Raw genomic sequence first — 25382 nt, forward strand, 5'->3', positions numbered from 1 at the left:
TGTGGTAGTGGTGAAAAGTGCAGTTCTAGAGACCCTTCCCAAAGAACTTTTTTGGTTTGTTTTTTTTTTTGCTCTACTAGTATTCCTGTAGTTTGGGGTTTTTTATCACTTTCTTATTGACATATACTGCTTGAGACCACAATATGTGTTTAAGGTCCTAAGTGGTTCTTCTGCACTAAGGCTGTTCAAATCAGTTGCTGCTCTGACATGACATCTTTGGTAATTTATTTGTGTTGATGGTCAAGACACAAAGCTTGGGGGTGAAAAAGGAGGAGGAACTGTGTTCTAAAAGGAAGAGCTGTAAAGTACAATGCCGTTTGTATTGCATTTATTTAGGAACTTCTTTGTAACTATCCTTTTGGCTATGGAACCCTTGAGTAGTAGTGTTGTCCTGAGCTTAATGCATAAAAAGCATATGAAGTCTTCTCTCATCAAGCAGTCTCTTCTGTCCTATCTTTTCTCCCTTTTGATCATCTAATTTTCTGTTTTATAAAAGGCAATTCTTCTACAATTCAGTGTTACTGTTCTGACCCACAGATTGTTCAAGTGTTATATTTTCCCATGCTGCATTCATATGATTAATGTTTACCCCTGCAGTCATGTTGCTATAGAGTATCAGTGAAGTATTTCGACTTTAAGAACAAAAAACAGCAGTTTTGTTGATTTATTTAAACTGCTACAGCCTGAGTCTTCCAATAAAACTGCATTATGTTTCTATGTCAGAGGGAACATTTCTAAGGCTCTTACTTAAGATGGGAGAAGTCCATAGATCAGGTTGACATGGCAACAAATTATAGCTGTTGCCAAACATGGAGTACTAATAATTGTATGTTGAGCAGCATTTAGTTTGGTTTGGTTTCTTTTTTCCCCAGCCTTCTGACTGAAACAACTTCAACATCATTTTGCACGTACTGTAGGGGTGACTGTTCTACTTTGATGTATTTTTAATACCACCTGTTTCTCTCTAGCCTTATTACTCTGGTACTCAGGTTTTTAGTCCCAATCTTGAGAAAACTTCATAACTGGCGATGGTAGATAGCGTCTGCCTTTTAGCTTAATGCTTTTGCCAATTTTTGATGTATTTAGATGGTGTCTGCGAGGAAAGCTTTTGATGATCTTTGGAGGTCTTGCAATGGTTTATTTTTTGAAGAGCTAATATTGGATACCTAGTTTCTCAAGTCAGCTGAAAACTAAAAAGCTATATGGAAGCTTAGCAAAAGTAGTTTCCTGTTGCCAGCGACATCTTGATGCTAAAACTGTTCCTTTTTTGTTTGTCTGTGTTTGCATAGAAACTGTGTGAGGGAATTCTGAACATCCTTGAAAAAGACACAGAAACTTCATGTCAAGTTGCCTGCTTGGAGGCCCTCCGGATTCTCTCCAGGGACAAGAAGGTTTTAGTGCCTGTAACCACGAAGAGGAACATGCAGATCCTCATGAGGCTAGCAAAGCTGGACACTGCGGAAGATCCTTTGGAGAGAGTCTCTGAATTTCCTGTTATAGTAGAAGCTTTAAAATGCCTCTGTAACATAATTTTTAATAGTGCTGTTGCACAGAAGCTCAGTTTGGAACTGAATCTTGCAGCTATGCTCTGCAATCTTCTGGAAAAATGTAAGGACCAACAGTTCGTTGATGACATTAAATGCTTTGATTTGCGTCTCCTCTTCCTCTTGTCACTTCTGCACACAGATATCAGATCACAGTTGCGTCAGGAACTACAAGGGGTGCAAGTTTTGACTCAGGCTTTGGAAAGTTCCCTAAGTGTAAGATGGACAGAAGAATATAAAGCAGCAGAAGATCGTGACAGGCCTCCTCTGTCTTTGCAAGAGACAGATTGTGCCATTGAGGCACTAAAAGCTCTTTTTAATGTAACACTTGACAGTTGGAATGTCCACAGCGAGGTAAGGCTTAGCTGAAGTGTTCTCTCAAAATGGTTTTGTTTAGCCTGCTGTTTACTGATAATCAGCTGGCTAGGAAAAACTATTTAAGTATATCAAGATTGTGGACTGTAGCAATGGGGTAATAATTAGAGCTGGGAAGTCTGTCTAGTTTTCTTCTGGGTATTTTTGGGCATGATGATAAACACATCAACTCTAATTTTTAACATATAACTGAAGAAAGAGGAAAGAGTGGCACTGGTTTTAATACCTTTATCTCCCATCCTTCCAACACCAGCTTTGGACTGAAACTTGATCTTTCGAGGTGAGGTCAAGTATGAGAACCAAATGCACTTTCATTGCTAAGTCTTACGAATAGGATTTATCTTGGTTTTTTTCATTGTAACATCAGATCTGCTTTTTTGTTCTTGGACAGATATGCTTCCTATGTGTTGCATCCCTAAATTTCTGAACAGAAATGGTAACTTTTTTTGTTGAATAGCCCAAGTCTGTGCTACAGTAATAGAATTATATAGGGAATCTTTCTTTATAGTTCCCATCATATTGTCTCTAAACCAGTGTTGTTAACTTTTCACTTGTCATTGTAAATATGCAGCATATAAAGCTAAGCAGAAGTTTACAGTGGTTAAAATTGACACAATTGTTCTCTTTACTGCACTGGACTAAACAGCAAATGTGACATTAATGGTAACAGTAAGGGATGTAAAACTTGAGAAAAGTCTAAAGCTTATTCTTTGCTTCAGTGCTTCAAGGATACCCTGAAATCCTGAAATTTAAGATGGGAGGAGGGTCAAAGAAGCTCAAACTGTGAATTCAAGGGAAACAAAAACAAAATGATGGACTTTTCTCTTGTTTATATTCCTGCCTTAGACTTTCATTAAAAATATCTTTATTGGCGAAAGTTCTTTGTAAAGGCAAGTGATTGTTTTGGATGGAGAAATGAGTGGAGAAAAATTACCCAAAGTCAAGTGTGTAACACAGCTATATGAATGTTTACTTGTCTGGAGTTTGGAAAGTATTGTCTTTGTGATTAAGTTATTCTGTGAGGAGGAATAATGTCAGGTGTTAAGCTGGAAAATGAAGCTGTGTTACATGTGCACTTCATAAGAAGTAAGCTCTTGAAATCTGGATCTTGAAGTTGATGTAATCTTACAAAACACTGGGAATCCTGAGACATGAAAAGCCCAGTTTACTGCAGGAAGGCGGGTGGCAGGTGGCACAAAGTTGTGGCGTTACCTGATGAGGTTTCATGTGTCCATTATATGAACGAAGAGCTCATGCATGCAGCTGTCGGGAAATTTTCCTTTCTTTTGTTTTTTAATGAGAGTTTAAAACATTCTGATGTGGGAGAAGCTGATTTTATGTTTTGTGACAAAGTTTATATAATGTCTCTACTAAAAGTTCCTAAAAGCAAGGAACCTTTAAAGTAAATCACACTTTAGTGATGGTTAGCCAGATACTTTAGGTGTCATTCTCCTTAGCGAGTATGCCTGTGGAAATACTAATGATCTCTAAGAAGACTAAACAGGATGTTAATTAAGTGAGCTGAAGATGCAGAATCTGAAGGGATTACAAACAGTAGAGGGGATGGAAAGTAAAAAGAGAACAGAGATGTTTGGTGTGTGGCTAAAAAACTAAATGAAGTCCATCCTAAGAAGGAGAGAACCACGTGAGCCATCAGTATATATAATGACTGGAGATGGTTTCAAAGTAGCAGAGCCAGACAAGAGCCGCATGTGGTACAGCTGGCAAATTTGGGTGCTGATGTTACAAGAGATGCATTGGGATGCTTTGTGCTAAGTCAAACACACCAGAACATACGGTGGATGCCAAGAAGAGCTAATGAAAAAGGGTGAGGACAATGATAGACACAGTTAAATGATTGCCGTTACTGGTGTACTTTTATATGCTGATGTCTGGTTGGAGATTGGAAGGGGAAATCACTTGGAGAGAGCAAAAGTAGGTCAAATAAGGGTGCTGAGAGTAGAGAAGTTACTAATGAAATGGAGAAAAGGTATCAAAGGAACAGAAGCAAGTGAATTAGAAGAAGAAACACACTGGGTGGGGGAATGAAACTGTTGGCAGCAAAAGGTCTAAATGAGGAGGAGGCAAATGAAATGAAGAACATAAGTAATCTAAATGGTGAAGAAGCGTCCATGTGCAAATACAGGAAGAAAGATAGTATTGGTATATTAGGAATAGTGGTATTGAATTGAGCAAATGCTTTAACAGGGTTTTCTGGTAGCAAAAGCTCATTTAACTGGAAAAAAGTCCCCAGCAGCTTTCACCAGGCCTAGTTAAAAGGACAGCATATGACAGTTATGTTGCATTAAGCATTCAGAGAACTGTAAGGTACAGTCCTTTTATTGATAGGGATGGATGTTACGATCTAATAGGTATTTTCCATCTTTAATTTTTATTATTCTAGTGACCTGAAAGTCCCACTTGCAATCTTCAAAATGAAAAAATATCTTCATAATTTATATTTATATAGAATGAATCTCATCAATTTCGTTACATGGCTGCCATCCTTCGACACTGCTTATTAACCATGGGCCCTACTGAAGACAAAACTGAAGAGTTGCACAGGTGGGTAAAATTGCAGAACCAGTCTGCTTTGAAATGTTTTGTTTTGGTTTTTTTGATAGGCAAAAAAGTACTTTGTCTAAAATCTAAAGTGGAAACAACTTAATTTTGAGTAAAATACTAATAATCTTTTTTGATGTAAACTATTTGCCTGAAATATTGTTTAAGCATGTCCACTGTTCGAGAAGGAAAGTGGCTGGTAAGATTGATCAATAATTATGAAGCTGACCTTGTCGAAATCTTTTTGTGTGTGTAAGTAACTGAGAATGAAAATACATATGGAAGTTGTAGGGGTAGTGCAAATTGAAGTGGAATGCAACTCCTGTTATTTTGCACAGAAGCTGATGGAAAAAATGTGTTTGGAGAATTTCTGTGTGGAACTTTTGCAGTTCTGATAGATTGGGATGGAAATAACAAGTTGGGATTTTATTTCCAATTGGTTTAGGCTTCCTTATTAAAAGTACAAATATCAGTTCCCTGCTAATAATATTTTTTTGCCAAAGATGAGGGATTCATCTTGCAGTTTTAGGTGCACTAGGTTTTTTTCCTCAGTCCTGCACCCAACTGTTTGTTATGTATCTACAGCCAATAATGCAATCAAATTCAGAGTATTTTTAGTGAGGTGGTGGTTCTTTGTTCAGTGTTACTCTTTTTTTCTGTGATGCCCTGTTTTTATCCACCTAGGTCAGGGACTGACACTCTGGTAGCTTCAAACACTATTCCATGTTATCTCTCTGCTATGAAAGTTAGTGTTGCCATTTTCTTCAGAGATGTCTGTATATCTAAGCATTGGATCTTTTGAAGATCATCTTCTGAACTGGCAGTCTCCAGGAAGAGGGATATAGCTTTTCACACCCAGCAATCTTGAAAGTGTTAAATGAACTTGATTAAAGTCTTGGAAAGCTCTTGGAGATCAACAGTCTTAGTAGGTGAACACTAAAATCCTACATCAGAGCCCTTCGCAGTTGGTGCAGACTACTTTGGAATAATTTAGGATATCGCTGCAGTAGTTGCCATGACTGAAGTTAGTGCTGTGTCCTAAAAGGCAGTCTGTTTTCTCTTTGCTGCTGCTTATGGTGGGTGTTTTGTGCCCTCATCCTTCTTTAAGGGAGGGACTGGTAGGTTCCCCACTACTGGGAAAATTGCAGAGACTTGGATAAATTCAACAACTACAAGAAGACAGAGATTAGCCTTTAAGCATTTAAGTTTGTACATAGTCAGCAAGATTGCCTGATATGCTAGTGAATTATTATACAGCTGATGCTCATCCTGTGAAAACATCATCTGTTGTCTTGTCCAGTAATCTGACTAGTCTAATCACTCTGTAAAAATCAATTCTTGTGCTGTTGCAAAAGGATGTATATTATGCAGGTCTTCTTGGTTTTAGCTTTTGCAAACACTTGCAGATAAAATACAAAAAGGGCTTTCCATACAGAATTAGGCAGCTTTAGAGAATATGTAGTACAGGTGTGATTTCTGTCCTCTTTGCAGTCAGAAGGGATGTTTTGTGTAGAGATACTGCCCATGTGGACTTTACTGAGATGCCAAGTCAAGGCAAAGATTCTTCATAATTCCAAGGGGGAAACAGAAAAGAAATGAGAATGGTTATCATTGCCTGTGTCACTTCAGTTGTTTCCCCTTCTCCATCAGACTGAGTATGGCACTGCATCAGTCTTTGCATCTGTTATGCTGGGAAAACAACTTTCTCCCTTTATTAGCTGTTAGCTACCCTCTGTAGCTAGTTTGTTTAGCTCAAGCTAATGGAAGAAAGAATGCAAGTATAGTATTGCTGCAGGTAGTATTCGATCTTGATTTATGTCAAAGTCTGTTTTTTAACATGCTATAAGAACACTGGGCAGATTTTGCCTTTTGTGATATGCCCATTTGCAGAGCCTAAATTTTGTCCACGAATGCTGCAAGATGCAATAAAAGCTGAATGATTTAACATGTTTTTCTGCCAAGACTATTCATCACAAGGCTGCTCTGGAATAGAAAAGGTATAGTCAGAAGTGGTGCCCTTGCAAATCCTCAAGAGGGATCAGGAGCCTGGATCAGAGGGCTCCACTTCAGTCCCCTGGTGTACTTGGTCAAGCAAAACTTCAATTCCTGATAGGAACTTCAATAATGAATGAGTAAACTTGTGTTAGCAGTCTATAGCTAACATAGCATAGCTACAAAAATGAGGCTGTGTTGTCATTTGGGCTCTTTAGGATGCCAGACTCTGACCATGCAATCTGTATTGCTTGAGATGAGGTGTGAGCTGGAGAGCAGAGTGCGACTTCTCACTTTGAGTTCCACCTGGAGCCTATCAGTAAGGCAATGATGAAAATAATGTTAAAAAGAAAGTAAAATATAAGCAGTGTTGAATGCAGAATGAACTTTATGAAACATCAGGGAGCATAAGTCTATTTCTTAGAATTGCTGATCACTTGCACTTCTCTACGTTTGTAAATCTGCAGAATGTAAGATGCTTAAATGAAGGGGTCGGGCAGCCTGTTAAAGCACATTGTATGAATGCTTATGCTCTGAATTGAATGCTTATGTTCTGAATGTATAAATTGAGGATTTATTTTATGTGAGCATCAGGTGTTGGATGCACGCCCTAAGCTGTGATGTGCTGATTGTCAGTGTGGCTCTATTTCTAATAAATCAGAAGTTACCTATAAAAATATCTTAACTAATTTAGTAACAGGTATTGTTGTCATTATCATGGTTCTGTCGTATCATTACTTAATGTTCCAATATGAGCAGCTTAAAGCACCACATATTGAGAGTAAGTGCCATTTTTGCCCACTAACAAGGTTTTAATCAAGGCATTCAGCACCTCTAAATAGGCCTTTGCTTCTGAATTTGCATATCAGGAGGGGGCTGGGAGCATGAGTGGGTGGATGTCATGTCCCAGTGATTAATGATCTCTAGGAAGCCGAAAAGGGGAGAGTAATATACGCAGTATTTCTACCCCCTGGAGTAGGAATGCAAACACTATTGTGCAGATCTGTGCATAGTCACTGACTTCCTGGTAGCTGGAGAATTTCATACACTCCTCTACCACAAATAAAACTGTCAGTGGAGTGACAAAGATCAGAAAGCCAGGCTTCTTTTATTGAAAAGAATAGCTCAGACACAGTGATCCAGAAAATTAATTTTGTAGGTGTTCGGGAACTTGGTTGTTTAATAAGAAACTGGTAAAAAGAGAACTTTTGATGAAAGGCCTGAAGCCACCAAATTTTTGTTGAATTTCAGTCTGTTTTGTTTCTGGCTATTCCTGAATTATTGGAGAGGAATAACTTCCATGATATAAAAGATGTACCTTAAACAGGAATTAGAAACAAAACAAAGAGAAACAAGCTTTCCAAAAAGTAGAAGTTGTCTGAATTTCAATTGCTAATAGAGCAAAAGGGAGGTGGCACAATGTGGCACAGCCACAGAGTCTGCAGACCAAAACCAGCACACTTGTTAGAAATCCTGCTATATTTGATTGCCACAGTTTGCTTTCTCTTTCACTAGTTCTTTCTTAGGATTATATTAATAGCATAGAAACTTAGGGCAGCTTCTAAGTAGGTATTATTAAAAGTGAAAAGTTTTCTCTATTCTTGGAATGCTTCACCAGTCCCGGAAACTTCAGTACTTGTTTCGTTGACAGCTTTGAGGTCTGCACATGTAAGATTAAATAGTTCTGTAGTATTTGTAAGTATATCTATTTTTTAAGTTTAGTTGGGCATCAGCACGTAAATAGTGACAGAGTTCTAATTTTTGCAGCGTTTGTGTAATTCAGCCTCATATTCAGGAAAAGTACAAACACAACTCTGTATAATGAGAACAGAGATGGCAAACGCAGGGGATGTGTATGCACCATACAAGAGACCCTTGCAAAGTAAGTTCCTTCTTACTCCACTGAATATGAGGGAGAGACCCTGTGGTCTAATTTAAATCACTTAATGGATATTTGGGAAGTGCACTTCTTTGTGCTTTGTAAAACGCAGAGACTGTCAGTTACTGAAAGCAGTGCTCAGGAAATAAACCTGGATCTTTTTTTAATCTGCTAAAAGCCTTCTGTATTTCCAGTGCACTACAAGCCAGGTAAAAGTGAAAATACTTTGGGGGACCTGAGAGATTGCCACCATGATCCACTGTTACAGGAGGAGGAAGTGTTTTCTGTGGTGTACTTGGGCTCATTAATGATCATAACGGAGATGTTTTGTAAAATGTTTTAAGTTTCAAGGAGGAGAAAGCTCTGACCGCTGCAAATCAATGTGAGAGTTCCCCCTGCTGTCCTGCAAGATCAGCTGCTGTAATGCACTGCTGGATGCTGTGCCTTATCTGTGGGATATAGGATACTGTGGGGTTTGGAAGTAATAATGCACTGCTGCAATATAGCTTTTGGAGCTTTTGTCATTCTTTTTGCTTGTTAGTTCTAAGATAATGCATTCTGCCTTCCTTAAAACCCAGGGAGTAGAAAATAAAGCATTGTTTGAGTTGCAGGGCCTCTTTTTGGTTGCAATTGTACAGTTTATGGTGAGTTGTACTCTGGTATTCTTTCTTCCAAATGAATAATAATTATTTTATTAAATCTGTTTCAGCAATGCAATCAACCTCTTAAGCAATGTTCCCGTTTCTTGCTTGGATGTTCTTATTAAACCATCATCCCAAGAGGAAACAGATATAAAATACAATGGTATGAGTATGGGAGCAATCCAGATTTTACTGGATTTCATGGAGAAGAGAATAGACAAGGTATGGGCTGCAAAGATTCTACACAATGGGGGCCTTTGTCATTAAAACAAAAAGTGCACACATGTAAAGCTTCTTACAAACCTTTCAGACAGTATTTAGCACAGATATGGATGTCCTGCTTCTAGACTGTGAAACACCTCAAAATTGAGAGCAAATTCCTATGAATGTCTGAAGCATATTTCTGTATTAGGATGGACGTCTGGCTCTTTGGTTTTGGCTGTCATATAGGACTTTATTGAAGGGTTCATAGGATTTGAAAAGGAAGACTTGCTCTTTAAAATGTTTTATCTGTATTTGGTTTTATTTTAGGGAAGCAGCTATAGAGAAGGTCTTACTCCAGTTCTCAGTTTATTAACTGAATGCTGCCGAACTCATAGGAATATCAGGAAATTTATCAAAGCTCAGGTAAGTAAAATATTCATAAAAATTTGAATATGAAGCTAGTGATAAACTTTCTGAGGTTTGTACATCAGTGCAAGACACTGACACTTTAAGAGTACAAATGGTTTTGTATTAAGTACCCCCAAAGTTCTCTGCAGTAGTTTCTTCTGTTAGGTCTCTGACAGCTGTCAGCTGTAGAAATAGTTTTTCAGTCATGTAAATCAATAGATATTATGGCCTAAGTTCCATGATGCATTTTGTAGAGCTGTTAAATAACAACATTAGGGGTATTCTAAAACTGTGATCACCTGACACAGGGGCAAAAAACTCAGTGAGGTCTGTCCCCGTGCGTCCTGCATATATATAAAACTAAAATCAGTGCATTTAATAAAACTTTGCAAAGCTGCGTGGTAGCCAGTGAGGCTACAGGTGTTTTGATTAGTTCAGCTTGAGCTTTAGTTTGATCTCAGCAGGCATGAGTCATCGGAATTGAAGCCTGTGTACCAGTGTGTGTCAGCTGTTCTGTCATATTAAAACTGTCCCTGAACAGAAGCACACTTCATCACTTCATCTTTTATGAGAGCTGTTTAGTACAGTACAGACCTTGGGTAGGCTTTTTGTAGAAAAAAAGATGTCTGTGCCACAGTTAAAGATCTAAAGGATCTCTGTGCCTGGGTATGGTGTTTTCTGTTTGTTTTGCTGTTTTTCCTGAAGTCAGAGAGAAGTTAAAAGATGAGAAGGGGGAAGGCAGTTGAAAACAGCTGAGAAATGTTCTTTTTCCTAAGCAGAGGTGATTTTTGGTTGCATCGTAGATCAAAGCTGTGCCTGAATTCAGAAATGGAGTTTATAATGAAAAAAAACATGTATTTTCTGTTTCTTTCATCTGTACCTGAAAAATGGTTTTGAGGAATTTAAGAAACTTTTTCTGGCTGTTTATTGTTTTTGTTTGCAGCAGTTCTTTCATAGGAGGCTCTTCTGATCTGTTAAATAAAATAAATAAGTAAATTGCAGAGCCAAACGTTCAGAAGTTAGGAAATGAAGTTGTCTGCGTGTTTTTACAACATCTTGGCATCAAGATGTCAGGATATAACTGCATGCTGTTTCCTGCCACAGACTGCTGCCTCATATAGTGCACAGAATGGATGGATACTGCTAACTGCATGACTGGATGTTTGATATTTTGAATTACCCTCATTGTTAAGTGTTGGCCTTAGGCTTTATTTATTGTGCACTATTCAAATTCTGATCTGAAGACAGAATGATTAATTTCCTCATGGACTGTCCTATGACACTCATCACTGCATTAGTATTAAAGTACTCTGAAAACATTAATTCATTCTTACAGCACTCTGTGAAATAGCAGTCATGGTAGTATCCCCATTGGGGAAAGTAAGCAGGGACAAGCTAAAATGCTTTTGCTAATTGTTTGAATACTTAGTTTGAAAAAGATGGAGTCTGTTTTCTTCTAAGTATTCAATAGTGTAGCATTCATTTGTTTAAGTATGGGTTCCCAGGGAGGCTGATTTCAGTAGTAACTGTGCACTAATTTTGCACAGAACATGACATTTTACATTGGACACCCAGAAAAGAAAGGACCTGCAATTTCTTATGACAGTTAGTGACATCTTTGGTTTCATTCCTTAGTAAAATACTGGAGTAAAACTGTAGGAGTCTTCAAATCATTAAATCTTTCATGTTATAGCCCAGGTTGGTTTGTAAATCATATCATATCCTTTGAATGTGAAAAACAATACGGGTTTTGAGTCTGAAGGCATATGCACAAGGAGGCAGAAGCTAGGTTTCAAAACCAGCCATATTTCAAGCACCTCCTGCCTTTCTTCAGGGTTGAAGTTAATGATATTAATGACATTTGATGAGAAAATAGTGTGTTTGAGGAAACGTTAAAAATGTTTTCTCCAAAATCGGTCTGAAATTTAGCTTGAGCTTTTCAAAGAGTGTTTTCTGGGAGAAAAATATATTTCCTTTATAAATGTTGAGCTAATTTTTGAAATTCATGGTAGTAGAACTTGCACTGTGACTTCTTTTCCTGCTTTTTCATCATAAGTATATTAATTGTTCTGTGTAAATTACCCATCATGTTAACATTGTAAGTTTCCTTAAGCTGGTATTTTTAATGCGAATGCCAGATATCTGAGCAAAACAAAGAAACAAAGAACATTAGGTCACTGATGCCTTTTGGCCAGCTATTTGAGAGCAGTCATTGTGCTCTTAAACTCCTAATAGTTGTCTTTCTTTTAAAAGTCTGTGTTTGGGACTCAGAACTTTTCTGACCAGGATGGCAGACCAGACATCCTGAATATGTTAAGAATATATGCGCATGAAGCATAGTTGCATTGATATTATTCCTTCTTTTGAAGGAGTGGAGCTTACAGTATTTTCTTGTTCTATTGACTGTCTCTGCAAGGATTGCCTAGGTATTGCCATGCATTCTATGCTGGTTTTCCTTTTTTTTGTACTGCTAGGTATTACCTCCATTAAGAGATGTATCAAATCGTCCAGAAGTTGGCACAACAGTGAGAAACAAGCTTGTGCGTCTTATGACACATGTTGACCTTGGAGTAAAGCAGATTGCAGCAGAATTTCTTTTCGTTCTTTGTAAAGAGAGAGGTAAAAATTTACTTTTTCTTCTCCCTTTTATATAAGGTCTTCCTGTAATTAGTGTATTTGCCTCTTGCTATAACTCTCTATTCTTGTAATGTTACACTGGTTTGGTTTTGTAGCTGATTATAGCTGGATGATTTTCTGTTTCACCCTTTGCAGTTGACAGCTTGTTAAAATATACAGGCTATGGTAACGCGGCGGGATTGCTGGCAGCAAGGGGCCTGTTAGCAGGAGGAAGAGGAGATCAGTGGTACTCAGATGATGAAGATACAGATACAGAAGAATACAAATCTGCAAAGCCAAAGTATAGTATTGTTTTCAATTCTGCATATCCTGTTGCAGTTTAGATGTTTTGACATACTTTTATTGTTTCAACTTTTCCAGAGAGGCCAGTTTTGGAATTACATGTTCTTGTATTAACTATTGCCTCCTGTTGACTTCATGGTCTAACTATTGAGAAACTAGCCACTGATAGTAACCATCATATAGTCATATATCTCCATGGGGCAGGGCTAGGGTGAGTTACCATGAGAATGATTTAACTTCAGTCTGAAAACCTATTTAACATTCAAGTGTGAAAAGAGATTTTTGAGCAAATTGTAGGAAAAAACCCCATAGTAACCAACTTAGCGAGGGTAGCTTTTGCCCCAGATTTTCCAGGAACTCACATGAAGTTGCCACACTACTATTGTTTGTGGGGTGTATCTCTATAACAGGAAATGAAGGTGTCACGAGTGGCTCAGGGTTTTAAGCAGGACTTTGTAAAAAAGAAACAAACCAGGAGGTCTAGTTTCAGCCACTTGGATTGCCTGGTAGTAAAATTCTCTGAAGGATCAAGTAGGTCCATAGAAGTCATGCATCAGGAATCCAGTATATGTGTTTGAAGGATTCAGTGATCAGATAGAAGCTCTGTCTGTTGATTTTTATTAATTGTATTTGATTTGGTGTTAGAGGTTTCAGTTTGCCATGTTACATCTGTGCTTTTAATTTGGTTCTGAAATTGTCGATAGTGGGCATCTGAAGGATGTTCTTTTTCTGCTTAACTCAGTTTTCACTGAATTACACAGACATGGTTAGGTGTATGACAGGTGGTTGTAGCTTACTGGAAGATTCTTGTTAAGGAACATGAACAATAGACAGGATTAAGTGTATAAAAAGTTACAGGAATTATATTGCTTCTATGCTAAGAAAAGAACTCTGAAACATGAGGTTTCTTTTTATTTCTGAACTTCAGGGTTATTTTTTCCCCCACTCTTTTGTCTCGGATCTTCTTTCAAAAGCCCAATGTCCAGTTACATGAATCTATCTAGTATATAGTATCTATTTATTTAAAAGCTGACAATTAAATGAAACATTCAAGACAACTGTCAGTTGATTTATGCATCTGATTTGCTGTACTGCTCTTAAATGTTTGTGGTTTAACTGCTTGAAAAGAGAATTTGCCCTGAAAGTGTTCTTTAAAACTATTTCTCTGCTTTTTGCTACTATTTCTGTATAGCGATTCACTTGTTTTAACAGTGGAAATAAAACTGACATTGTAAATTCTCAAAGTAAAGTAACCTTAATTTGGTTTGAGCAAAAACCAGCATGGGAGGGCAGTAGTCAACTAATTCAACAGATCTTCATGGATAAGAAAATGTAAATGGAACCTGTCTGTATTTTTAAAGTTAAGCCTGTACAGAGTTAGTTTCAAAGATGTATCTGTCCCTGTTCCCCATCTATGTCATTATTACTAATGACATTGTCATGTTTTACCATCATTATTCCCCTGCTTTCAAACTGCTTGTATATGTGTTATAAACATAACAAGTACTAGTGGACTGCATATTTCTGAGTAACTAACAAGAAATTAATACTGTGAATCAACAAGAAGATAATACCATGATTAATGAGAAAAGGCTACAAAAAAGGTATAAATATGAAGCTCTTTAGTAAAAGCTTTGATGTGCAGTTCAGATAGTCTTGGTTGTTTCTGTTGGTGTGTTCATCTTTCCACCCATAAAGAAGATAGAAAATTGACATATTTAGGAATGTAAACTGTCTTATTTTTCCACCTCCAGCATTAACCTTATCACTGGTCATCTAGAAGAACCAATGCCCAATCCAATGGATGAAATGACAGAAGAACAAAAGGAATATGAAGCCATGAAGCTTGTCAACATGTTTGACAAACTTTCCAGGTATTGCATTATAGCCGCTTTTGAGGGCGGCAGCTTGTATCCTTGCTCTTTTCTGGGGTCTCGTCCTTCAAACTGGTGCTATAATCAACTTCTTTGCAGGATTAGGACCCCTTTAACTGCAGAGAAAAATCTTTAGCACTTCAAAGAAAAGAGTAATGTGTAACAGGACTTCAGAGAAACCTGTTTTGGAGAGCATTGGACAGAATCAGGAAGATCTGGTGGTGAGGGGACCTGCCTCCTAAATGGATAGGCTGGTAAATGAAAAGAATTTCTCCTTTTAAAGTGCGGGACACAATCCAAGCCCAAGGCAAGTGTACTCGTTTTCCTCAAGTCAATGAGCAGCATCTCATGGTAACTACTTATGTCTGCTGCTTATATGAAGAACAAATACGGCATGAAAATACTTCTCGTCAGAAGCAATAATTTATATAATGGACCAATTAAAAGGGAATTTACAGTTAAGAATGATTGTGGATTTTTTAGAGTAGAGTCAGTGTGGGCTGGATTACAAATGAGCCTTTATAATTCCTTTTAAATAACTGAGGTAAGGCCATAAAAGAAAATGGTACTTAATGTGGCATAAAGGTGTACATTATTGATACAGGCAGTTTATTTTTACTTTATAGCTTTCTGAATACAAAAAGGGAACAGTCCTGTGCTGTTAACTATAGCTTTTCTTTTTCCTCTTTGACTCAGTATGCCTAGAATTTCCTGTTTTTTCTTCCCCCATACATGTAGCTATATTGGAGCAATTGCTTGTAGTTTGATTTCTGTGTAAGCAGTTTTACATTCTTAAGGAACACTTAATGTAATACTAATTTACCAGTGAATTGAGCTGTAGGAATTTAGGTAAATATATTAGAGGATCGTTCTTCAAATATGGGAAAACTCAGCAGCTGGACATGCGTTTGTGCTTGTGGGAGTCTGTAGATAAACAAGATCTGTTGAGAGAAATTAGCAAGCCAAGTATTTTTACATCTCTGTTAAAGATTAGGAATACAGCAAAAGATGGGAGAATCTGAATTTTATAATAGCTGACAAAGACTGAATTATAAGCAGGAGTGAAAGCAGGGAAGGATCTTGGAACCTGACCTGAGACTGTCAGTGAAGTAATTGGATACTTTTTCCACATTATTTGCATGGAAAACAAGTGTAGTATGTTACAGTCTTTTTAATAAAGAGAAGAAAATGCAGTGCACATGCAGTGTTCATTGAACTACTGTGTAAAATGGGATGATTGCTATGTAAGCTAGAGAATTAAGACGCTGAGCATTAGGGGTACTGCAATAAAATGACTAAATGGTCTAAAACTTTCTTAAAAGGAAGATTGAGACCAGAGATAAGCTAAGACTGAAGACAAGTCTGTTGCTATCACTATAGCAGTTACACAAAAGTCCAAATGGCCTTACTGTAGCATAAGAGCCTTTTCAGTTTGGAGGATTGGAGGCACCTGCTGTGTTGCCTGCTTCAAACTGACAATAACTAAGCAGCTGGTGCCCTGTGTCACTACTTACCCTCTGGGCCAGTAGCTTTACTTTCACCTTGGGCTTTCTGTGTCAGTTACATCCACCTGCAGTTTTGTCTATAGTGTTTAGGCTGGAAACTCTTCAGGACTGGGACTCTCTTTGTTGCAAGGGTTTTTGTTTGTTTGGTTTTTAGTATAGTGATTACTGTGGGACAGTGCTGTTGATGTGACCCCTTTTTAGGTGCTGTGATAACATGAATAAAATCACTTGACTGTTCTTCCCACCCTTTTTGTTTACTGAAAATTGGGGGGTGAGGGGAAATGCTGGCAGGAAGGAAAAAGAAAAGACTTTGTCCTGGGAGGCTGTGGGATGTTTTTAATGAATGTAATTGAGTGCAATTGTAGGGTTTGCAGATGTTAAATGAAATGGGAAGCGGCCAGTCCTGTATGCAAGAAGAAAGAGTTGTAACATGCTGATAGTAGTGGGAGTTCCTCCATGCTTTTTGAATTGAACACTTCTGCCTCCAGCTTGAGCCCTTTGGTGCTCGAAGTTTTCAGATACTTAAATCTACCAGTGGAATGCGCTTTTTCCTTTGGTTTGCAACCTACAAATTTAAACTGGAGCTTAATTCTGGGGTTTGAATCTTGCTTTGAGGCAGGCTGTTGGTGGCAGGTTTCCTACTTCTGCTGGTCTTTGTTGTCATCAAAGGAGGGGACATACACCATGAACTGAGCAGTTTCAGTTTGGTGCAGTGCTTTCCTTATAAAAGAGGAGGAAGTTGGACAGGGAACAAACAGCTCCTTCTTTTAATCTTGAATGAGTTTATGTATCTGTGCAACTTGAACAAGAGCTTAGGGTGAACTTGGATGACGTACAGCAAAACTGGTTTGCTTAATACACTTGTATTGTCCCGGTAATGGAAGCTAAGCTTTGAAGAGCTAGCATGCTTTTTTTACTGGAGAAAGGTATGAAACAAAATGAAGCTGAAGGTCTGAAGAACTTGCTTTCCTTCCTGACTGATGAGGATAATCAGGCCAGTCTGTCACTGGGGTGTTCTAGATTTGGCTTTGACTGGATCTGTATCGGTTTTGAAATGTTATCTGATGATGGATCGAAGTCAGAAGGCAAATTTACAAAACACTACTACTTCATTGCAAAATCATAGCCTGCATTAATGGCTGCTGTTTACACTGTGCTCTTTGTTTAGGTTTATTGAAACTCTTAAGTAGTAAAGTGGTGTTCTTTCCCTTGTTCTATAGGATGCCAGTGGATTTTTATTTTCAGCACTGGCACTGAAGAATTGAAACTGGTTTGAGATGATGTAAAACTAATGCATGCATTTGGGTATTTCAGGTCTTAGTTCCAAATTGTTTCTCTTCTGTTAGGTTGTTGGTATTAGGCCTGTTTGTGGGGTCATTGACCATTGACAAGGCTAAATTAAAATTAATCACCCAGTTTTGTTTTATCAACATGTATGGAAGTAAGATGAATATTGTTTGTGAACCCAGTGTATTAGCATAGACTTGGGTTCTGTGAAAGCTTTTATAGAAATTAATATTTTGCTCAAATTCAGCTAGATGAGATTACTTTTAAAAATCATTATATATAAATTATAAGTGTAAATGAAGATGAAAAATCTTGATACTGCAGCTCTTGGAGATGTAGATGTTACTCAGGTAGCTTGCTGGGTGCCTGAACTTGGCCCTGAAGTAGCTATATGGGCTTTGTCTGGAGTAAGGGCTGATACGATCTTGTTGATTCATTGCGAATTGTTTGGTGACTGTAAATCGGTGTCCTGTGTATGTGATGCACATCTTTCAGCTTTGAAAAACTCCTCAAATCTGCAAAAAGCTTTAACCGAACCTTTAGTTTTTGCAAACTATCAAGTTAGTCACCTTAAATCGGTGTGGTACGGTATTCTGTCTGCTGATATAATGGAGTATTTGAGACCCTCCGTGTTAATTAAAATGTCTGGAAAAAATGCTAGCAGTTTTTTCTATTATAAATGGTAGGTAGAATTGTATATTAATTGACTAATTAAAATGTCAGGGTGTTTTTTCCAAGCCAACCTTGTATTAATAGCAAGAATCCTTTTGCTGATGAAATGGTCTCCAATTATCGCGGCTTGGGTTTTGTTGTACATTGAACAGAAGTCAACAAAATGAGTATGTAAGAGAACCTGTCTAAATAAGCAACCATACTCATTAAAAACACAAAATTAATCATAGGATCAATGAAGAAGGCAATGTTACATAGGGTTTTTTTTTTCCTCCCCTTTCTAGCCATAGAACAAAATAATGTTACATGAAAGGATCGGAACTATTATGTAGTACTCAATTATAAGGAGGTGAATAGGTTCCTAACATGCCATTTTATCAAAGGAGGAGACTGGTGTTTACATGATGGCTGTTTGATTACTGACACTGTCATTAATTCTGTGTGTCAATACTGCCTTATACACATAAAGCAGACAAGAAAGCGTTATCCTTCAAAACAAGGGAATGATTTTTGAGTTGTTAAGCTAAATGGCAAGCAGGAAGCTAGAACTTGTATAGCTACATTTGAAGGGACTCTTGGGAGATCTGGAAGTGGAAGAAGAGAATGCATTTTACCAACTGTTTAATTATGGTGTGTTTCTAAGTACACTTGAATAGAATGCTTTGTTTGCATTAGAAAAATGAATGTTGCAAGAAGGTGTATTTGACTATATGAGAGGTCACATAAGGATGTTCAAATATTTCAAATATGCATAAATATGCACACTGTGTACTTGCATATATCTTCATGGATACAGAAGTATTCCCACTGCCACCTGCTGGGCTGAAGCAATCTGTTTTCTGCCCTCTATAGATGTATTGGAAACATCCAGTTTCTGGATAGTGAACTGTCTTCTGAGGCTATACCTGCCAGTTTCTGGTGCTTTCCTTGACACCTTGTATCTCACCTTAAGTAAAACTTTAGCTATGTACTACTTAAGGTGCTATTGCTCACCTTAGCACATCCTCAGCTAACCCAAGTTGTCAAAGTTCAGTTGAGGTACCTCAGTGCTAAATGGGCAAAGTTGCTGAGGCAGGCAGAGCTGAGACCATTTATACCAGGTAAGGATCCGCTAACTTCAGTATGGTACTGAAGCGATGTCCTTTGCAATCCAATCCAAAATTCTGTTATTTAGCAGATAGTTGTTCCAAACTTCTGAAGCTAGCTTTGTAGTCAGTCCAGATCTTTTCAGCTGTTTGTTTCCCTCTCTATTTTTCCACTTTGAAAACCAGGAATAAGCTTGTGTGGAGTTCAGAGCTTGCAGTCATGTCTTCACTAGTGAAAGGGTGCCATGTTTTACACAATTTTAGGACTAGATTATAGTTAGGAAAAACCTAGGCTGATACCTGCTTCTTCTGCTACTTTATCTTTTGGTGGCCTAGAATATTTATGTCTTCATTCACTTCTGTTTCACTGGATAGCATTTGTCTGAGGAAGGATGCATGGAGTTCATCCTTCTCATACAGAGAGAACAACTATCTTTCATCCTGCCAAGGATTTGCAAAGCAAGAAGCTCCTGCAGGAGCAGAGAGGTAATTGATAAATGTCCGTATTATTCTATGAAATCTGAGCTCAGCCTAGCTCATAGTTGAAGCCCAGAGAGAAGAAAATGCATTGGGAATGAACCTCAAATGCACTACAGAATGATTCATAACGGTGCACTTTGAAATGAGTACAGTGAACTGAGAAACAGGCTTTTGAGCATCACCAAAGATACAAATGCATGTCAGTGACTCAGACTTCTGCATTACATTGCCATGCAAAACGTGTAGAATGTCATGCAAAAGACCCCCACAAAAACCACAGTCCAGTACTTGTGCATATGGATGTTTTACCTATTACATCTGGTGTTCAGTGTCTCTCCAGATGACTCACCAGGAGAGCAAACCTTTGTGTCAGGTTCTGTAGTGCATGTAGCAGGATGTAAAAGGGAAGTAGCTGAGAAAGAGCTGTGTCTTTGAAATTGACAAATGGTGAGATAGGACTTCTTGACGATATTTACAGGTATGTTGTAAGGATCCTTACTTACATGAAGAGAGGGAGGCCCCCACATAAGGGGACTTGGGACCATGTTTTTCTGTCTCTTTCCTTTGTCTTGAACTGTTTCTTTATCCTTTAGTAGCCGTTATAATTTATTTATTACCAGTAATAAACTGTAAATGACTAGTTAATGATGTGATTCTGTGACTTTGGGTTACAGTGTTAAATGTTGCAACCTAAGAATATACGTTATGGTTTTTAAACAAAAATCTAGGATCCTCTGAGTTTAGAAGGCAAGCAAAGGTGATTTTGTTCTTTGTAGCTATGTTTTTACTTTTAGGACTTAAAAAATATGAGTAAGGACTTACCAGGGTATTCTCAAATATAAGTGTAATAGATCGCTATTGAGGCTTGAACTTGAGTAAGTGACACTGAAGAATTGTTGCAAGATTACAGATTTCAAAGGACAATTGGTTTTTATTAAAGTGTTTGAAAGCCAAAAAGGCCTTAGATATACAGGGAGGTTTTCCTGTGAAAGTCTTTGCTATTAGATGCAACTCCAAAGCCTAGGCTCTTCAGTATGGTCATTACAAACCTTCCCTGGCCCCCAGCTTCCCACCCAAGCCTCCTTAGCCAAACCACAGCAGTTTCTCCAGGTCCAGTTTCTCATGTATTGAAATGCCACAGGCAGTGGGATTTGTGAGCTTATCACCGTAGTATCTGATTGCCACATCTGTGCAAATAGCCAGCGTTTATCTTGCTAGTTCCTGCTCTTCCTGAGCAAAAAAGACTCTTGGAGACGTAATTTAACTGCTGCTTGACTGTACCATATCCAGTGTATGCATGCAATTCATAGAATCACAGAACAGTTAGGGTTGGAAAGGACCTGAAGATCATCTGGTTCCAACACCCCTGCTGTGGGCAAGAAAGCCTCACACTAGACCTTGTCACCCAAGACCCTGTTCTGGCCTTTCTTGCTGTTCCAGTGGTTGTGTTAAGGTTAGCTTGCTAGCTGTGTACAAACAATTTCTGTCCCCTTTTTCAGCCAAGGTAGTAGTGCTGACCAGGCAGAGAGCTGCTGAAATGTCTTTGCTTCATAGAATCATAGAATAGTTAAGGTTGGAAAGGACCTTAAGATCATCTAGTTCCAACCCCCCTGCCGTGGGCAGGGACACCTCACACTAAACCATGCCACCCAAGGCTCTGTCCAGCCTGGCCTTGAACACTGCCAGGGATGGAGCATTCACAACCTCCCTGGGCAACCCATTCCAGTGCCTCACCGCCCTTACAGTAAAGAATTTCCTCCTTATATCCAATCTAAACTTCCCCTGTTTAAGTTTTAACCCATTACCCCTTTTCCTGTCACTACAGTCCCTAATGAAGAGTCCCTCCCCAGCGTCCCTATAGCCCCACTTCATATGCTGGAAGGCTGCTATGAGGTCTCCACGCAGCCTTCTCCACGCTGAACAGCCCCAACTTTCTCAGCTTGTCTTCATACGGCAGGTGCTCCAGTCCCCTGATCATCCTCGTGGCCCTTCTCTGGATTTGTTCCAACAGTTCCATGTCCTTTTTATGTTGAGGACACCAGAACTGCACACAGTACTCCAGGTGAGGTCTCACAAGAGCAGAGTAGAGGGGCAGGATCACCTCCTTCGACCTGCTGGTCACGCTCCTTTTGATGCAGCCCAGGATACGGTTGGCTTTCTGGGCTGCGAGCACACACTGCCGGCCCATGTTCATTTTTTCATCCACCAGCACCCCCAAGTCCTTCTCCGCAGGGCTGCTCTGAATCTCTTCTCTGCCCAACCTGTAGCTGTGCCTGGGATTGCTCCAACCCAGGTGTAGGACCTTGCACTTGTCATGGTTAAGCTTCATGAGGTTGGCATCAGCCCACCTCACAAGTGTGTCAAGGTCCCTCTGGATGGCATTCCTTCCCTCCAGGGTATCAACCGAACCACACAGCTTGGTGTCATCGGCAAACTTGCTGAGGGCGCACTCAATCCCACTGTCCATGTCAGTGACGAAGATGTTGAACAAGACCGGTCCCAACACCGATCCCTGAGGGACACCACTCGTTACTGGTCTCCAGCTGGACATTGAGCCATTGACCACAACTCTTTGTGTGCGGCCATCCAGCCAGTTCTTTATCCACCGAGTGGTCCATCCATCAAATTGATGTCACTCCAATTTAGAGACAAGGATGTCGTGTGGGACAGTGTCGAACGCTTTACACAAGTCCAGGTAGATGACATCAACTGCTCTACCCCTGTCCATCAGTTCTGTAGCCCCATCATAGAAGGCCACCAGGTTGGTCAGGCAGGTTTCCCCTTAGTGAAGCCATGCTGGCTGTCACCAAGCACCTTGTTGTTTTTCATGTGCCTCAGCATGCCTTCCAGGAGAATCTGCTCCAAGATTTTGCCAGGCACAGAGGTGAGACTGACTGGTCTGTAATTCCCTGGGTCATCCATTTTCCCCTTCTTGAAAATGGGGGTTATATTTCCCTTTTCCCAGTCGTCGGGAACTTCACCTGACTGCCATCATTTCTCAAATATGATGGCCAGCGGCTTCGCAACTTCATTCTCCAGCTCCTTCAGGACCCGCGGATGGATTTCATCAGGTCCCATGGACTTGTGCATGTTCAGGTTCTTAAGATGGTCTTGAACCAGATCCTCTACTACGGTGGGCCTAAGGTCTTCATTCTCTTCCCCACTGAGCGATGAAGTTGTATGGTCTGTGGCTCGGAAGGATGGTACATGTGTGTTAAACTGGTAGTTTTAGTGGGCTGCCATCAAACCTCTGCTCCTTTATTTAAGGTGACTCCTGAATATTTAGAGGTGTTTTTTGTTTTTTTTTTTTTAAGCAGGAAATCAAAATGTTATCTTTGCCCTTACAGCTTTTGCCATAATCCACATATAAATGAGGTGATAAAAAGTAAGGATTAAATAAATCTTTGCTAATACTTTTTGATTGGCTTAATCAATAATTAATCATCTCTTAGATGAGGCTGTAGCTTGTGGAGTAGATATAATTGGATTAGCTGCTGAGAGGCCTTTGGAGCTTTGAAGAGATTAAAATGGCTGTCAATCCTGTAATTAAACTGCCACAAACAAAAGCAATAGTATTAGAATCAGTCAGCTTTTTTTTTTTTAAATGAATCAACAAGTACTTACCCTTAATAGTGGTGTAGACAGAGTCTGTTTTTGTAACTGATTTATTTCCTTCAACAGGGTGAATGTGTATCAAATCATTGGTTTAATTGCCTGGGCACATACAGGCCAGAACAGCAGGTGAGATTTTAGGAAGAAATGGCTGTCAGGGAACTCTCAGAAGAAAAGCTAGTTTGTGTATCTAAAACAGGGAACCTGCTCCGTGTCTTGAGCCTATTAGGCACTGACTTTTCATGGTGTCTTTAATTGGCTAAGTAGGTTTGGCCTAGATGAATGAAGTCTTTATCTATCCTGCTCTTCCCCTCCCACCTATTTTGGAAGGTTTTTTGTTCCTCTTTCTTCAAAACAGAGGGCTTTAGCAGAAATAACTTCCTTTTAAAGGCTCATTATGCATTAAAGCATATACTGTATGTGACTGTATTATACACATGTGAATTGATATGTGTGCATATGCTAATATATATTCTTCTTTTAAATCTCTTACAGAGATGAGCTTATAAAACCAATGGGAGTGCGGCCGGATGGTACAATGGCTCCTTTGGAAGAAGCAGTCAGCCAGTACCATACCAACAAGCAAGACAGTTCAGATTCAGACTAAAGCATCACCTGCTTCGCTCTCAATTCTCCTCTAATCCACACATTTCCTTAGAGCTACAACATCTTTTATCTAGGCATTTTATCCTCACATTAGCCAGCATTACTTTAACTCTTTTATTATTGGGATATTTAAATATGGTATAATGTCTGCATTTTTATTATGTATGTTTAAAGAACATACCAATGTATTAGTTTATGGACTTTATTAATTTAAAACTAAACATACTTCAAAGGGATAAAAAGCGAAAGCCTACAATGTAAAATAAAATTCAAACACTTCAGTTTTCCAAAATCCTGTTTTCTGAACACTGTAGGTTTTCCCATTCTTGATATTTTATTTTTTTGCATTGTCTTGCCAGTCTTCCCCTTTATATAATTGTAATGAAAGAAGCGTGTTTGTTGAATGGCATTAGGAGCAGAGGGTGTTTAAACTTGGAAGTCTGACTGACCCTGCGAAGCTGCTTTACCTGATTTTTTTAAATGCCACTGGATTTCTTACTGCTACACACTTCTGTAGTTAAGCTGCTGCTTAGGATTTTACCAATGTGTCAGTCACTGACTGCTGCTAAAATTACCTTTAAATTGGGAACACGATGATGTATGGAGTTTGTTCTACCTCCTCTGCCCTGTTAAGAACACACGAATATACCCCGCCCCTCATTTTCAGTTAAGTCTTCAGTTAAAAACATCCCTACTCAAAGCAGCATTCAAGTATGTACACTTAAATGTTGCCATGAATGGGAGTGGACTAAAGTGAAGTGCATGTGCGAGTGTTTTACTGAACTGGAGCCTACTTTTGGAGATTAACGGGAATGCCTCACTTGAAGGGAAGTCAAACTAATCAACAAAGAAATATTTCCTTTTATGGAGAACTTAGGAAGCGATGGGATAGAGAATGGGAAGGTGGGAAGGAGAAGAAAGTGTCTTCTTCTTTCGACTCTGTACTCTTTTAAAACAAAGATTAAAGTTTTAGACTTGCTGCACCACTGTTGTTGCCTCTTTGCCTGCTTGGTTTCTTCCTCTGTGTATTAATGAAAGAAGTCTTCTTACAGCATGAATTACATGAAGAATAATCCATGTCTAGTTTATAATTCCTGGCTTTCTTGGTTTGTTTTTTTTTTTTATTAGAAACAGACACATGCCATTCCTTCTGAACCTTTCAGAGGTTGGTGGTTTGTCTTTGCTTCCTATGACTTGACACTGGTTCACTCAATTAAAGGAGTTGGTGTTTGGACACCTTGTGAAGGGAGGACATGGTGTGAAATCATGCTGTTGTTTCCCATGTGAGGCGCTTCCACAGATCTCCTTAGTCTCCTGAAAAGACTTAAAAAGAAACAAAATAGAACTGCCCTCTCAAAAGTCAGGTTTGTTTTCACAAAGGATGCTGTCCAGCGATAGTAATGATGGGGTTTTGGGGTGGGGGAGGTGGACAAACAAACCCCAAGGAAACTTTAGGGACATTGATTGTAAACATTTCTGTGTGCTGGGTCTCAGAAATGTAATGCTGGGTTTAGCATCATCCACTGAGGACTTGGAGCCCAGTCGAGGCAAGCATTAAGTGCACTGCAGGAGCAAAGACTTTATGAACCCTCTCTGAGGAGCAAAACTTCACTAGCTCTGTCAGTGAGATACTGAGTGTTGTCTTGGCATCATCTGAGGCCATTTCTTGGGGCTGGAAAAGCAGTTCTGTATGGGTTGGTATAGAGACGTGTACAGCGCATGAAAAAGCAAAATCTC

At 39.0% G+C, this 25382-nt stretch overlaps 1 protein-coding gene across 2 annotated transcripts in view; it reads left to right on the forward strand.

Moving 5' to 3' along the window:
• Positions 1–24628, forward strand: part of RIC8B (RIC8 guanine nucleotide exchange factor B) — a 37311-nt gene extending 12683 nt beyond the window's left edge. The window contains exons 3-11 of one of the 2 annotated variants that reach the window (XR_009741798.1): positions 1290–1898; positions 4390–4484; positions 9062–9215; positions 9525–9620; positions 12080–12224; positions 12378–12522; positions 14279–14398; positions 14498–14652; positions 23535–24628. Coding sequence is in view for 1 of the 2 variants with exons in the window: in XM_061445046.1 (XP_061301030.1) it covers positions 1290–1898; positions 4390–4484; positions 9062–9215; positions 9525–9620; positions 12080–12224; positions 12378–12522; positions 14279–14398; positions 23535–23646 (1476 nt within the window). In the remaining variant the exon portion in view is untranslated. The remainder of the gene's footprint in view (positions 1–1289; positions 1899–4389; positions 4485–9061; positions 9216–9524; positions 9621–12079; positions 12225–12377; positions 12523–14278; positions 14399–14497; positions 14653–23534) is intronic. The other variant, XM_061445046.1, reaches the window with a different exon arrangement.
• The last annotated feature ends 754 nt before the right edge of the window (positions 24629–25382 follow it).

This window comes from Pezoporus flaviventris, unplaced genomic scaffold (genome assembly GCF_033815535.1).
Source record: "Pezoporus flaviventris isolate CSIRO_AGI_PZ_B2104156 unplaced genomic scaffold, CSIRO_AGI_Pfla_v1 ptg000002l, whole genome shotgun sequence".
Lineage (NCBI taxonomy): Eukaryota > Metazoa > Chordata > Aves > Psittaciformes > Psittacidae > Pezoporus > Pezoporus flaviventris.